General features: G+C 40.0%; 1 protein-coding gene across 1 annotated transcript in view; it reads right to left on the bottom strand.

The window, feature by feature from the left end:
- Window positions 1-9,615, bottom strand: part of LOC138175708 (protein transport protein Sec61 subunit alpha-like) — a 43,090-nt gene extending 33,475 nt beyond the window's left edge. The window contains exons 1-3 of the mRNA XM_069106212.1: window positions 9,472-9,615; window positions 3,672-3,739; window positions 3,121-3,151 (exon numbers count right to left, since the gene is read on the bottom strand). Of these exons, the coding sequence (XP_068962313.1) occupies window positions 3,121-3,151; window positions 3,672-3,739; window positions 9,472-9,478 (106 nt within the window). The 5' untranslated portion in view covers window positions 9,479-9,615. The remainder of the gene's footprint in view (window positions 1-3,120; window positions 3,152-3,671; window positions 3,740-9,471) is intronic.
- Between the last annotated feature and the right edge of the window lie 6,800 nt (window positions 9,616-16,415).

Genomic DNA, 16,415 nt, shown 5'->3' with positions numbered 1-16,415 from the left:
CTTACACAGTAAGGGGAGGGCTTATTTTCGGGATAGGTCTTATTATCGGGGAAACACGGTAACTATTGGTGGTGGGGATGGGGGCATCCTTTGAGAAGTGGTGAAGCATCCCTCCATGGAGTCTGTGGTCCAGTGTGAGACTGACGAGCTCATTTTACAGATGAGGAAACTGAGGCAAAGAGGGTGAAATGACTTGTCCAGAGTCACAAAGCTAGTAAATGTCTGAAGTCACATTTGAACTCAGGTCCTCCTGAGGAGCCACACTTTAAAAAAATAACAATAAAAAAGTTTTTTCTTTAAACCTCTAAAAAAAAAATGCGGAGGTTGGACTTGATGACCTCTAAGGCCCCTTCCTAATCAAAATCTTTTATTCTATGATTTCATCAGAGTAATTCTTCTACTCACCCTCCACTCCCTCAGCAAGCTTAATGACTCATCAATGTGACATGATAGCCCAAAAATCTAACGTGGTGACAGGCTGTATTAGGAGAAGCACTAGGCCACATCTGGGACACTATGTTCAGTTCTAAACACCTCCTTGTGGCAAGGAAATTGATAGGCAGACAAAGTCCAGAGTAGGCCAAGCTTATGAAAAGACTGGGGCAACAAAGAAGGACGCGAGTGCTATGTATCTTCAAGTGACTGAAAGGTTATCTATGACATGGAAGATAGATTATACTTATTTTGCTAGTTCCAGATGGCAGAACTAGAAGCAATGGGAGGAAGTTACAAAAATTCAATTTAGATTTAGTGTAATGAAATATTTCCTAACAATTAAAGTTATCCATAAGAGGAATATGCTGCCTCAAGATGCAGTGGAAATTCCTCATCCCTTCAGGCCTTTAAACGAAAGCTAGATAAGTATGTTACAGAAGTATGGTTTTAGAATGATTGGGCTGAGAGCTGCTGAAGTCCCTTCCAAATCTCATTAACTTCTCTTTATCGTTTGTAGATAGTCAAAAAAACTGCTGTAGCCTAGAAATTCATCATTTTATATACAATCCTATGATGAGCTTCACAGTTCAGAATGTCAGAAAACAGACATTCAGTTTGATTACCAGGTCTGTCTGCATTTTCAGCTTGGTAAGACTTGCCCAGGGCTCCTGATTCACTGATATAGTCTATAAGAGTTCAGTTTACCAAAATGCTCACAGCAGCCCTTTTTGTGGTGGCAAAGAACTATTAAAAAAAAAAAAAGTAGGTATCCATCAACTGTAGAATGGTCTAAAAAACTATGCTGTATGAAAATCATAATGTGGGGTAATAAATGATTAATGAGTTCAGAAAAACAAAATTAAGTGATGCAACGTAAAATAAATATAACCAAAACAAAAACAGCATATTATACATCTTGTCAGGTGTGGTTATTATATTGGCTGTTTTTGCTAATTGTTTCTTCTCTGTCACAAGAAAATTCAATCTGGGGAAATGAGTGAGTGAAAAGGCTATAATATAAAAACATGAGGCAACAATATGATGTATTTAAAAAAAAAACCTCAAGGTCACCTTTGTGACAAAATGAGGAAATGGAGTAGGACTTTAGTGAAAAGCCTTAATATCTGTAATAACCTTAAAATCTGTAATAACCATAAATATAAAACCAGAATATAATTAGTAAAAATGTATTCATAATTGATGAAAAAAGATTACTGTTTAGCCAAATAATTCATAAAAATTAGCAATTGACAAAAAGTACATAGCAAAATAAATAGTAAGTTTGTTTATGACATCATTTATCCCTTTTTATACCTAAATATGTTTATCTCTGCTGTCTGTACTTAGATGAAAGAAGTCCGGGAACAAGGTAGCCAAATATGTATGGTGCAGACCATTGATCACTGTGTCCCCCACTATGGGGGGCCATTCATCATTTATTTTTGTGAGGTAGCACAATCTAAAAGAGCACTAACCAGCAGTCTGCAGACCTGAGCTCTAGTCCAAGTGCCATAACTAACCAGTTACATAACTATAGATAAACCAAAGTCCCAGTTTCCTGGGGGAGTTGACCTAGACTCTCAGATTCCTTTAGTTCCTTTATGATTCTAATCTACAAAATTTTTATATTTGCTCACTGGGAGGACCATTCTTTCTTAAATTACTTTATAGAAATTTTATTTGTAAAAAACTAGCCATATAACCTTGCGCAAGACATTTAACCCCAACAGTCCTCCAAAAAAAGCAAAAAAAAAAAATTCTGTTATCTTTGCCAGTTATCTACTCTGACTTCTCTTAACTCTAGTAATCCTTATGTTTACTTTAATTGATTTTTCTATCCCATCTATGGAAGAGATCCTACCACACATCTAAATTTATGATGCCCTTCCAAATTCTAGATATCCTGTTAGCCTATTTATGAACCAATTTAAACCAATTTAGGTCAAAGTAGAAAATCTTGCAAAATTATAGCAAACTAACAAGATATTCCTATTTATAATTTTCCTTAGTCCTTTAATATTTCTTTACAAATTTCTGGACAGTGAATCAAAATTCATCTTTCTCTACCACAGGCTTAACTTAAAAATGGAAACTATTATAACATGAGATACTTTATTATTATTTACATGAAGGAAGCCAAAGTCAATGGGCATCTATCTAAATTATACTACAATTTAGGATCATGATACCAGTTTTCTTCTCCATCTCTTTCCAATTAACAGCAATTACATTGATTGCTATTGTATATTCAACTTAATGAAACTGAAAATTTTCAAAGTTATACTTTCCAAGCAAAATAATTATTGGAATATCAATTTGCTGAGCTAATGTCTACTTTTCATGTCTTCATTAACTTAGCCATTAAGCTACAATAATATCATAAGCCATCATAGGTTGAATACCAGATTGAGGTTCATGAATTTCTAAACTCTAGCTATTTTTGCATGTAACCATTATAAATTTAGTGTCTTGTTCAAATTTTTTTTATAGGACATATTCTTGAGAAGATAAAAATAATTTACCATAGTTATTATTCATCAGAAAATCAAAGCAGGATGAATAAACATTTATAGGCTGGGTATGGTGGTACATGCTCGTAATCCTTCTTATTAGGGAGGATGAGGATAGCCTGAGCTCAGGAATTCTGAGCTGCAGTGGGCTAGGATAAGATACTCAGGCACTCACATAAAAAATCCAGCACCAGTATGGTGAACCCCTGAAAGCAAGGGGGCCACAAGGTTGCCTAAGAAGGAATGAACCAGCCTAGGATGGAAATGGAGCACATCAAAGTCAATTGATAGTTGGATCGATCCTATGAGTGATCACTGTACTTCCAGACTGGGTGAGAAAGGGAGACCTAGTCTCAGATAAGACAAATAACAGGCATTTAAATAATTGTATATTGCCAAATGCTACATATTAACTAATAGGTATGCTAAAGAAAAAGGTCTCATTTTGTTCCTGTAAAAATGTTATAATTTTAAATAAAATATAATAGCTTTTTAAAAATCATAAGATAAACTGCTTAAACTTGTTCAAATTAGTCTACATTTCAACCTTTTTCTATCTGGGTAGAACATGAACTGATAATTTTGGGGACATGAACCATCAAGGTTAAATAAACTAGGGCAAACAGTAGCACAAAATAGTAAGAAAAAAAAGAACACTGACCAACAGCTTAAGAAATTGGGACAAGAAATACAAATATCCTCTATTTGTAACCAAGATATACTTACCTTCCTTTCAGGTTTCTGAATTTCTGGTAAAACTGCACAGAAGGGTTTTATAACTTCTAAAAATTTAACTGTTAAAAGAAAAGAATGACTCTATAAGCATGTTACAAAGTTTTAATAATATCTTCCGGTTGTTTCTGTTTTTTTTTTTTTAAGTGAAAGCGATAGTTTTGTACTGAATTGAATATAGGCATTCTCTAAATCCGAATGTCAAAAGTTTAGTCTTTCACTAACAGTTTGTGATTATTTCCAACTTATAATTTAATGCCCGAATCTGCCCTGAAGACAGCAACCAAAAGGCACCTGTCTTTTCTTTGACTTTGGTTTATCAATGAAACAAAATGCTAGATTGTATTGTCATGGTCTGCAACTTAAAGTTAACAAAAGCTTCTCTGTTCAATTGCCTCTCCAATATAAATGCAAAGATAATGATTTGGCTATCAGAAGCAGAAAAAAAAACATATAAGCAAGTCTATGTTGCTTTTTTCTCTTCTCATTTAAAAAAATGGTATGGAATCTGACAAAACAGTTCTAAACTTAGGCAGAGATTTTTTTTTTTCACTTATAAACTAAAGGTCCTGTGTACATTTTATTTTGACTATTATCTGGAAAAAGATAATTAAATAAAATTGTTTTTGTATAGTACCTTCAGGCATTGCGATTGCTTACAAATATAAACATTAGCTAATGAAACAATCACTTTCATCACAGTCACAACTTAGCTTGACAGCATTTCACAATTTTTCTATAATAACTCATAAATAGACACATTAGGAATACAAGCTAGTTGCTTCTATAATGACAGCTGAGAAATTATCAACACAACTAATGTTTAAATAAGTAAACAGATTCATGTTTCCAAGATGTTATTAGAATGACTAATAATGGCCCATTCTTTTAAAAGGTTATTGCTCTGGGGCAGCTAGGTGGCGCAGTGAATAGGGCACCGGCCCTGGAGTCAGGAGGGACTGAGTTCAAATCCGACCTCAGACATTTGACACACTAGCTGTGTGACTTTGAGCAAACTGCCCTCTAAAAAAGCAAAAAAAAAAAAAGTTATTGTTCTAATATCTCCCTAAAGATCTGATGCTAATACTTCCAAAGGCAGTCTCTATAAGATTTTAAAGTATCTGTTTAGATTTACCTTGTCTTTCAACAGAAAATAAGACTGAAAGTAACAATGTTTAGTCATGCAGATTTTTAGAATTTTAGATTAGAATATATGTTGTTCTACATAAATCTGTTTGTTATTTATGATGCCCAGAGGCATCCTACTCCCTTCTTTCTTCCATACACCAAGTACTAATTTTGTTCTACCCCATCATCTCTCATCTGTCACCTCCTCTCCATTCTCACAGCTAGTGGAGCTAAGTAACAGATAGAGCATTGTACCTAGGGTCAGAAGACTTGAGTTCAAGTCTATGTAGCCTCCCATACTTACTAGTTGTGTGACCCCAGGTAAGGCACTTAACTTTTGCATGCTTCCATTTCCTCATCAATAAAATGGACATAATAGTAACTATCTCCTAAGGGTCATTGTGATGATCAAGTGGGGTATCTATAAAAGCACTCTGAAAAGTTTGAAGTGCCAGCAATTATTATTATTATCACCACTCTTTTTCAGGGCTCCTTGTGATCACTAACAGGTGACTAATTTGTCTTCCCAGGTTCTAGTGTCTCCCTTTTCCAATTCATCTTCCACAATGCAGACAAAATAATCTTCCTAAGGAACAGGTCTGAGGATGGCCCTCTTTTTTTTTATTAAGCAATCGGGGTTAAGTAACTTGCTCAGGTTACACGGCCAGTTATTTCTGGGTGTGGTGCTGAGTATCTGGGCCTGGATTTGATCCAGGTCATCCCGACACTGGAGCCCGTGCTCTTACTCGCTGAGCCACCTGGCCGCCCCTAAGCAATCGGGGTTAAGTAACTTGCTCAAGGTTACACGGCCAGGTGTTTCTGGGTGGGTGCTAAGCGTCTGAGCCCGAGATTCGATCTCCAGGTCTTCTCAACAGTGGAGGCGGTGCTCTTACTCACTGTGCTACCTGGCTGCCCCTAAAGATGGTACTCTTGCTCAAAAATCTTAATTAAGTCTTCTTCAAGGTGTTCTACAACTTGGCTCCAATTTTTATATATCCAACAATTATATATTCTATGTGACACTCCTGAGCTCCAGTCACACAACGAAAACTGCCTAGAGGCAATTCCACCTGAAGGGGATATGGACCAGATATTGTAATAAGGACTTCCTAAATGAGAAAACTTCCTTTACCAATACTCTGCCTCTGCAACTTACAGACTCAGCCACCTAAAGTAGAGGGGTCAAACTTGCAGGCCACATGCTGCCCATAAAACTTCGGGGTGTGGCCTGAATCTGATTAAAATGTAAATGGGGAAATATTTAACAAAATTTTAAAAAATACAATACAGATAATGGAATTATCTATGGAATGGTTAATTTGTGGTTTTCAAAGTAAAAATGCAGCCCATAAGGATTCATTTTAAAACACCCAGAAGTTTAAGCAATTTGCCCAGGGTCATGGAATCAGGAAGTTTCAGAGGTGAGACTTGGAACTCAGATCTAACTGGCTCTTGGGACAGGTTTCTATCTACTAATTCACAATAAGATGTCTAAAATAGAATTAATTAACTTTCTATCTAAACACTACCCTGTTCCTAATTTCCCACCTTTCTGTTGAGGGCACCCCCATCCTTCTAGTCAGCCAGGTTGGCAACCTCAGAACTATCTCCAACTCTTCCTTCTCTTCACAATCCCCCAGTATGTGATCTGCTGTGCAGTCAGTCCTTTCAGTTTCACTTCCAAAACATCTCTCCAATACATTCAAATCCACCCTAGGACAGGCCCTCAGCATCTCTTGCCTGGATTACAGCAATCACCTCCAAATTGGTCTTTCCCCCTGTCCAATCCACCATTCACAAAGATGGCAAAATGATATTCTTCAAGCACAGACTTTTTTGCTTCCTTTCTCAAGAAGCTCCAGTGGGTCCCAATGACCTTCGAGATAAATACTGACTCTTCTGGTTGGCAATTAAAGCTTTTCACAGCCAGGCTCCAGACTACCTTTCTAGGCTTACTGAATGTCACTCTCTTTCATGTACTTTATGTACCAGCCAAACTGGTCTACTTGCTGTTTTCCATATACAGCATTCCCTCTCCCATCTGTGTGCTTTTGCACAGGCTCTATACCTCATGGCTGTAGTATACTTCCTCCACCTCTGAATCCCTAGCTTCCTGCAAGACCTAGCTCAAGTGCCATTTTCTACATGAAGTATTAGCCTGTACCTACTAGTTGCTAGTGCTTCTCCCCCCCAAAATTACTTTATATTTATGTATCTTTGTTCATGATGCTTCCCCAACATAGAATCTAAATTTCAGGGCAGAGATTGTTGGATTTTTTTTCTCCTTATCTCCCCAGAACTGAGTATAATACCTGGCACACAGTAGACAATTAATAAATGCTTACTGAATGAATCTCAGCAAGTCTTAAGTCTTATTTTCTGTTTTACTCATAATCTCTTCATCCCAAGGGGTTGGGATATGCTCAAATAAAGCATCATAGAGTTTATGCCCACTTATCTACCCACTTCAAGAATTTAAAATATGAGGTTATTCTAAGCACCATTCACTTGTTTTATAAGTATGTAGAAAGGAAAGAAAAACAGAAGGATTCAGGGAAAGGAAAATAAAAGATTCAAAGGTGTTTTGGGTATCTATTTGGAAGCGGTGATTATATTCTGGACAGGAGATGGGCATGGTTTCTCTCATTCTGAAAACTATTTTTCATTTTGCTTTTGCTATCCAGTCTATTTCTTCTTCCCATAAGATGCAAAAATAGCAAGTATAGCACACTGAAAAAGTCTTAAGAGGTTGTATCTATTGCATCTAACAAAGTAAGTATGAGAGGGATCGGAAAATTAATGAAGGAAACAGCATTAAGAGGACAATATACACAACTACCATGATGTAAACTGAAAACCCACAATAAAACAAAATTGAATTCTTGGCCTCCAAGAAGTAAGAAAATACAACTTTTCTGTTTCTTGCAGATTTGGGGGAAAGGGAAATAATGAGTACAGAATGTTGCATACATTAATATATAACAAGGCTATGTTGGCTAATTTTGCTTGTTTCCTTGAAACAAGAGAAGCCTCAATGGATAGAGATAGGGGTAACATATAAAAATGAACATAATGTAGAAGAAAAATTATCAATAAAATTTTAATTAAAAAAAGAACAAATTTAAGACTTTATTTCTACAATTACCAGCTGATATTCCAAGGACTCTAAAATTGAGAAGTACTAGAATTTCTTTTTTCTATATATTTTTAAGTGAGACACTAACATCTGAGGGTAACTGAAGCAAAATTTTAAAAAATGTTTAAACTAAAAAGGGAGAATTCTCAATCTTTATTGCTGTTATGCAATTCTAAAATGTACAGAAATATATGTGAAGCCTTAAATAATAATTGCAATCTCCCCAGTGATGCTTTGGAACCTGGACTCTCTTAACACATTCTATAGCCTATTTTGTATTTGTCATAAAACCATATTCTGTAGTTCGTCAGGAATTAAATAAAACTGGTCAATGGTTTTTCATGCAACTTTATACGCCTAGTCTTCAAATTTTATAGCACTTTACTCATTGGTGGAGAAACTAGTAAATTCTCAGAGGAGAAAATGTTTGTTACCTAGCTATCATTTGGAGCTAGCATGTACATGTGAACCACGATAAATCTTTTAAGTGTTCCTTTACACAGAAAAAAAAAAAAAAAACTCTGAGAATCTGTTCAGGAAACCACCCCATATGCCCATACTTTTTCCTTTTCACATATCCACATTACTAAGCATTTATGTATATCTCTGTAACGCATAAATGCAAATTTTCTCTATTGGCACTCAAGAATGTGTTTCTTCCATCTTCCTTACATGGTTTAATTTGTAACTTATACGGAAAATCTAGTAAAGTTTGCCGGTGGGATGCACCATTCAATCACTCATGTGTCAAATACTTAAGTGTTTATTGTAGTTTTGATTCTGTGGGAGGTAAAAAAGTATATAAAACATAGGAGGACCTGACCTCGAAGAACTTTATTAAACACTATGGTAACACTAAATAAATATAGTCGCTCTAGAAATAACTTCGTTATGTCTTTTTCCCCCAATATGATTTCAGTCGACTGAGGACACGGTAAATGACTAGGAGAGCTTTCCACCCACTAATGTACTCACTGATTTACCTGCTGCTAAGTAGCAAGAAATGGTCAGAGTTAGGAAGCCCCTCACAATCTTCCTTCCCTTTGTACCTGAGCCCAGCCAGGGTCCTGAACCCCAATCCTCGGAACAACCAGCCCACAACGCCCCCTCCCTGTGTCAGTGCCAAGGGGCCCTCCCCCGGCCAGAGGCTGCCATCCTGCCCTCCAGCCCGAGGTCACTGGCGCCCCTCCGTGCTTCCCAAGTCGGCCCCTGCGGGCTTGGGCCGCTCGGATGCAGTCCTCGGATCAGGGCCCCCTTCCAGTCTCCTGACACCCGCCGCCCCAACCCTCCAAGTGAGCGGGGACGGCCGAGGCCCTGAAGAGGCATCCTGCGCCGCTGGCACCGCCAGCCACGCCTCCCCGGTCCCTCCCGGCCCGCCGCTACCGCAAGCCCAGGAAAGCCAGAGACCGGCGCGGGGCCGGGGTCGGCCGGCCGTGCCCCCTCAGGCGCAAGACCCTTCACGCCGGGTCGGGCCACCTCCGAGCCGCGGACTGCGCTGCGGGGAGGCGCTCCCAAGGGGCCCGTACTCACTGCCCATGGCGACGGATGGGAGCACCCGGCGGAGACGAGGGGCCTTCCGGCGCTGCCTTCCCCCTCCGCCGGTCCCACTGCTACGGCCTCAGAGCCTGACTCGCTCGGACCGGCTGAGACCCGTGCCGGCTCCACCCACTCGCCGCTCCCCTCCCCCGCATCCGATAGGCCGGACTTCATCACGTGATGGGCCCTGCCTCTCCTGTCCCTGGTCCCGCCCATTTTTAAAGGGCTAGGCTGGGATTGGCTCCGAAGGTCGCTGCCGCCGCCACCGCCACCACCCGGGCTCCTACTCATGTTGTCTGTGTGATTGCCATGGTCACCGTTGGTAATTAAGAGTTTTCAGACCAACTCTCATCTCGCCCCCCTCCCCACTCCCACTTCTCCAGATCAGATATCTTCCCCTGCCAAATAGGGGCCGCGCACGCTCTGCTCTTCTTTATTCGCTCTTAAAATGCCGCAGCCTCCGTCGTAGATAAGTCGTAGATGATTCGGGCTCGCTTACCAACATCGTTTTGGAACCTTTTAGGACGCCTTGACCAAGGAAGGCCCTGAACCCTCCCTCCCCCCACCTCCCGCAGAGCCAGTGGAGGGGTCAGAGGTTAAGCACTTGACTGGATTTTTCTAGGGTTAGATACTGTCTGGAAAGTTCATGTTTTCTAAACACCAAATTTTTTTTTTTTTTACAAAACCCGAGGTTTTGGAATCAGAATTTAGCCTTGCAAAGGGACAACCTATGGGAACTAAAAAGAAAAAATGGCTGCATTCCTCGATGTTGCTCCCGCTTGCCTCCTTCCCAGCACTGGGAAGTCACGGGGTCACAGCCATAGACCTTTTCGTGATAAAAAGGGCAGAGTGTTGGCCAAGCCGTCCTTTCACAAATTTTTTTCCCCTCTTGTAAATCTTGAGCTGTCGTTATTTGTGGGGGTCTCCCTACAGACCCCTCGAAGGGGAGCGATAGTCCTCTTACTGTCCCCCGTTACAGTAAGGTGTGAAGCTCGTATGAAAGGCCTTCTCTTCGCCGGGTACTGTGCCTAGAGAGAGCTGGAGATACAAAAAGGTTCTCTGGGAGTCCCTGATCTCATTTGGGGGGACATAAGTAAAAACAACTATAGACAGCAAACATGATAGAGACTGGACACACTAAGGATGACAGACCCCGGAATTGAGCGTGGCTGGGAAAGGCTTGCAGAAGGCGGGATTCTAGCTGACACCTGAAGGAAGCCGGAAGCAAGAGAGGAGGAGGAGGGAGAGGCTTCCAAGTCTGGGGGCCAGCCAGTGGAAAGGCCTACGACAGGGTGAGTTTCTTGCCAAGGAGGCTGGTGTCACTGGACTGAACAGGATAGGATGTGTTTGTGTGGGGGGGGCAGGGGACAGGGGTGGGGAGTGTGTGTGGGGGGTAAGGTTTAGGAAGATTGGAGAGGTGGAGAGGGGCAGGTTATAAAAGACTAAGGAACCCAAAGTGATTTTATATTTGATCCTGAAAGTAACAGATATCTACTAGAGTTTATTAATAGAAGGATGACGTGGGCCTGGGCCCAATTTTTCCCTATCAGGATTTTGTCCCTTGCTACCCTTTAAGGGTATAAGCCACCACTAGCTTATGTAGTCCTTCTCTTCGGGTTCACTACCACTTCCTTCAGGAAACTTCCAGACCACTCCTTGAACCTCAAATAGCATTTTGCTGTTACCACTCTCTTGTACTTATCATGTATTATTTTGTATCTTTATGGTGTTTCACATTCCTCTACTGATTATTATAGGTCCATTAGGGAGGGACTTTATTCCATCAAAATTTTATTATCATTATTATTTATTAATATATTTATTATTATATTGTTTGTTATTAACAATAATAGCAATAGCTCTTATTTACATGGGGATTTAAGATTTGCAAAGTGCTTTGCATATATGATCTCATTTCATCCTCCTAACAACTCTGTGAGATAGGTGCAATTATCTTCATGAAGATACTGAGGGGTGCCTCGTCATTTATCTGGGGCTGAATTTGTATCTAAATCTGACTCTTGAGGGCTGTGTACCCAAGAGGCACTAGAAGAGCCCCTTTCCTCAAACAGCATAGCTCCCAGACTATGACTGCACTGGAGAAAGAAAAAAGCCACAGCTCCAGGCTCTGGTGAAAAGCATACTCTTCATTCTTTGCTAATGATCCCAACCTGAAATCCCTTACTTTGATGAGAGAGGAGAGGTATCAGACACTGGAACAAAACAGCCTAGAGAAGTGTAAGGGAGATAGATAGATGATTGGATGGATGGATGGATGGATGGATGGATGGATGGATGGATGGATGATGGAGGATGGATGGATGGGTGGATGGGTGGATGGATGGATGGATGGATGGATGAGTTTCTTCCTGAATCATTCTCTCAATGCCTTGGGGAAGGAGCCTAGGCTTAAAGCTGCAGACAGATTCTGAAACACTGAATTCTTTTAGTAAATCACCATTACAAAATTTTTGGGATTGTCCTCAGCAAACCAACCAAATCATGTTCATTTGAACTGCAACATTTATGAACATTGAAAAAAATGTTATTCATCCTTCATTTTCAAAGAAGACCAATGACATCATGATATTGGGATAAAATAGTGGATGATAGGTGATGTCTTGATTTGCAAGTGGATTTATTGGATTTAACTGAGGCAGATTTGTGCAATCCTCAGCCTTACTTTCTCTACCTGAGTCATCGAAGTCCAATGGAAGGACAAAAGTCAAGATGACTGGCAGTGGCCTGGGATGCAATGAATGACCCTGGCATCTTTGCTTTCTGATCAAGCTCTAAACACTCCATAGCACCTGCTTCAGCCACCTTCATGGCCATTGGAACAAATTATTCTTACCTGCCCATTACACCAGAGGAAGTCTTTACATGTCTGGGGATGCTTCACTGGTGGGTTTGAGGACTGTAAGTTTCCCTCAACCTGGTTTAGCCCACCTGCTGAGAGTTTTAGTGGTGTGTGGTTGATGTGAATGCCACAGCTTCTTGGAGTCCCAGGTGAGGAGATGGATATTAGGTGTGCACCAAAAGTAAATCAGCAGCCATGAAAAGGGCTCCGCCCAGCCCTCACAGCAGGGGTGTTAGTCCCACCCTGAACAGCCCATATACCTTACACTCTGAACATTTCCTGCAAGTATAATAAGTACCCTAGTATTATTCCCTCATTATATTTAGGAATACCAAGCACAATCCTTGGAATAGAGTAAATATTTAATGAAAATACTAGCTGATTATTTGAAATGGCTTTACAAATTACTTAAGATCTCCAGCTAGATCTCAGATTAACTTAGCTAAAGGCATACACTTACCTATACCACTGAAAGCTATTTATCTTAAATATTTCATCCTTAAAAAGGGAATTACAGGAACTTTAAATTTCCAATCGATACAAATACTGACCATCACTAAAAATATTTCTAGAAAAGGGCTAAAAACCTGAAATAATGTTATTATCAATAGTAGAAACATAGATTTTAAAAGGTTTAATTTGCTGTCAAATGTGAAGTTATCTTGAAAAAGAAAGTGCTCTTTTGTAATTGAGGGCTAGATGGGGGAGCAAAGAGGTGACAGAAAAGCAGGTAAGATATGATACATAACAGTGGTCCTCACATTAAGAAAACGGAATTTGTGAGACACCACTCAGAAGGCAGACAGGTTAGAGAATAATTAGGGGGTGGTTGTGCACATTATTTAAAAAATTCTTTAAAAGTCCTTACAAAAGTATTCATGATGCTATCCATCTCCAAGAAAAAACTGATGGGAGTCTGCATGCAGATCAAAGCATACTTTTTAAACTTTATTTTCCTTGGAGATTTTTTGTCAGTGTTTTTTTTGCAACATGGCTAATATGGAACTATGTTTTGCATGACTGCACATGTATTATCTGTATCAAAATGCCTACCTTTCTCAAGGAAGAGGGAGAGAATTTCGAACTCAAAAATTTTTTTAAAAAGATGCTAAAAATTGTTTTTACATGTAATTGGAAAAAATAATAAAATGTAATGGGCCTGTCTCAGGGGGTGGAATAAAGATGGCAGAATAGAAACAGGACTTCCCAGGAGCTCCAGCTTCCACCTCCCCCAATTCATGTAAAAGGAGACTCTGAACAAACTTTGGAGCTACAGAACCCACAAAATGACACAGAGAAGCTAACCTCCCACTGAGGACAGCCTGGCACTAAGCAGCCAGCACAGCACCCTGGGAGCTGACCCAGCCCCAGGGGGGCCAGAGGTTTTAGCCCCAGGGCAGGCCTGACCAACCACAGGCTGGAGGGACTTCAGATCACCAGCAGCTGTGGCGGTTTCCAGAATTATCAACACATAGATGCTAAGGACAAAGTGAGAGGTCAGTGCAGCATGGACTTTGGGATCCAGTAGTTGGGAGTGAGTTGGCTTTTGCCCCCTGGATGAGAAGCTGCTGAGGAGCCATGCCACATGGCAGCTTTAGCTCCTGGCCTGCAAAGTGTAGGTGGACCAAGTGACCAGTCTAAGGGGTAATTGCTCTTGCTTTAACCTGCTTGGATCTGGATTGCAGACCAGTGTGGAGGTCCTGGGGTATGCAACCAGCTTGCCAGAGCCTGTGGAGCCTTCAGAGAGGGCACTCAACTAATACTTTCGGCAGCTGAGAAGATCCCAGCGTTTGGGATGAAACTCCCCTGTCTGGTGGCAGAGTCCTACTGTGGCAAAATGCTCAGGGGTGAAGTGACTGAGTGGTGACATGAGCAGGCAGAGGAAGCAAAATAAACAGGGCACCCCAACTTTATACTCCTGTTTTGGTGACAAAAAGGATCAAAGCATGGAACAGGAGGAAGACAGTGAAGTCAGAACTCCTGCACCAAAAAGGTTCAAAGAAAAATATGAGCTGGTTACAGGCCATTGAGGACCTTAAGAAGAAAATAAGAGAAGTGGAAGGAAAAATTGGGAAGAGAAATGAGAACAATGCAAGAAAATTATGAAATGAGAGTCAACAGCCTGACTGAGGAAAATCACACCTTAAAAAATAGACTAACTCAAATAGCAAAAGAGGCTCAAAAAGCCAATGAGTAGAAGAATGCCTTAAAAAGCCAAATTTGCCAGATGGAAAAAGAATCTCAAAAGCTCACTCTCACTGAAGAGAATCATTCCTTCAGAATTAGATTGGAGCAAAGGGAAACTAGTGACTTTTATGAGAAATCAAGATGCTGTTAAACAGATCCAAACAAATGAAAGAATAGAAGGTAATGTGAAATATCTCATTGAAAAACCACTGACCTGGAAAATAGATCCAGGAGAGATAATTTAAAAATTATTGGACTACCTGAAAGCCATGATCAAAGAAAGAACCTAGAAATCATCCTCCAAGAAATTCTCAAGGAAAACTGCCCTGATGTTTTAGAACCAGAGGGCAAAATAGAGGTTGAAAGAATCCACCAATCACCTCCTGAAAAAGATCCCAAAAAGAAAACTCCTAGGAATATTATAGCCAGGTTCCTAAATTCCCAGATCAAGGAGAGAATATTATAAGCAGCCAGGAAGAAACAATTTGAATATTATGGAAACACAATCAGGATAACACAGGATCTGGTAGCTTCTACACTGAGGGATCAAAGGGCTTGGAATATGATATTCCAGAGGGTAAAGGAGCTGGGATTAAAACCAAGAGTCACCTACCCAGCAAAACTGAGTATCATGTTTCAGGGGAAAATATGGGCATTCAGTGGAATAGAGGACTTTCAAGTATTCTTGATGAAAAAAACCATAGCTGAATAGAAAATTCGACATTTAGATACAAGAAGCAAGAGAAGCATGAGAAGGTAAACAGGAAAAAGAAATCATAAGGAACTTATCAAAGTTGAGCTATTTACATTCCTACATGGAAAAATGATAATTATAACTGATGAAACTTTTCTCATTATGAAAATAGTTGAAGGAAATAGAAATATATATATGTCTATACAGGAGGGTATATGGGCATATGAATACATATGTGAATGTGTGTATATATGTTTACAAGTATACATAGATAGAAGGCATAGGACCAATTTAATAGGAAGGGATGATACTTAAAAGGTGAAATTAAGAGGTGAGAGAGGAATGTAATGAGAGGAGATGGGGTGAGACAGAATGGGGTAAATTATCTCATATAGAAGAGGAAAGGGAAAATAGTTACAATGGAGGGAAAGAACAGGAAGGCAAAAAGGCAAAACTTTATTCTCATTGAATTTGGCTTGAGGAGGGAGTGAAATACACCCTAAATAGGGTATCTCACCCTACAGGAGAGTAGGGGGGAAGGGGATGAGAGGGGAGATGATGGAAAGGAGGGAAGGCTGGGGGGGAGGGAAGTTGGAAGCACCCACTTTTGAAAAGGGACAGGATCAAAGCAGAGAACAGAACAAGCGGGAGGTGGGATAGGAGGGAGGGAAATATAGTTAGTCTTTTATAATATATCTACTATGGTAATGTTTTGCACAGCTACACATGTACGACATATACTGAATTGCTTATCTTCCCAGTAATGGTGGGTGACAAGGGAGGAAGGGAATGAATCTGGAATTCAAAATTTTAAAATCAAATATTCAAATATATACATGTGTGTGTGTACATATATATATATATATAGTATAATTAATACTATTTTACATGTAATTGGGAAATAAGATATACAAGCACTGGGGCATAGAGATCCACCATACCCTACTGGAAAAGTCGAAGGGGGTATGGGAGAGAGCAGATTGGAGGAGGGAATATCCTGTGGGACCTCTTTTTTGGGGCAGAGGGTAGGGGAAAAAAAGGGAAAAATTTGTAACTCAAAATCTAGCGGAAATGAATGATGTAAACCAGAAGTTAATAAAGCATATGAAAAAAAAAAAGTGTAATGGGCCTAAAAAGTATTCAGGAGAGGTTTTTAGGTATCCTTGTTGTGACAAGTAATTGAAAATGATGTCAACA

The sequence above is a fragment of the Petaurus breviceps genome, unplaced genomic scaffold (assembly GCF_028583685.1).
Source record: "Petaurus breviceps papuanus isolate PSGF00001 unplaced genomic scaffold, PetGlider_PUasm1.0 79, whole genome shotgun sequence".
Classification (NCBI taxonomy): domain Eukaryota; kingdom Metazoa; phylum Chordata; class Mammalia; order Diprotodontia; family Petauridae; genus Petaurus; species Petaurus breviceps.
This window is presented reverse-complemented; position numbering and strand designations above follow the sequence as displayed.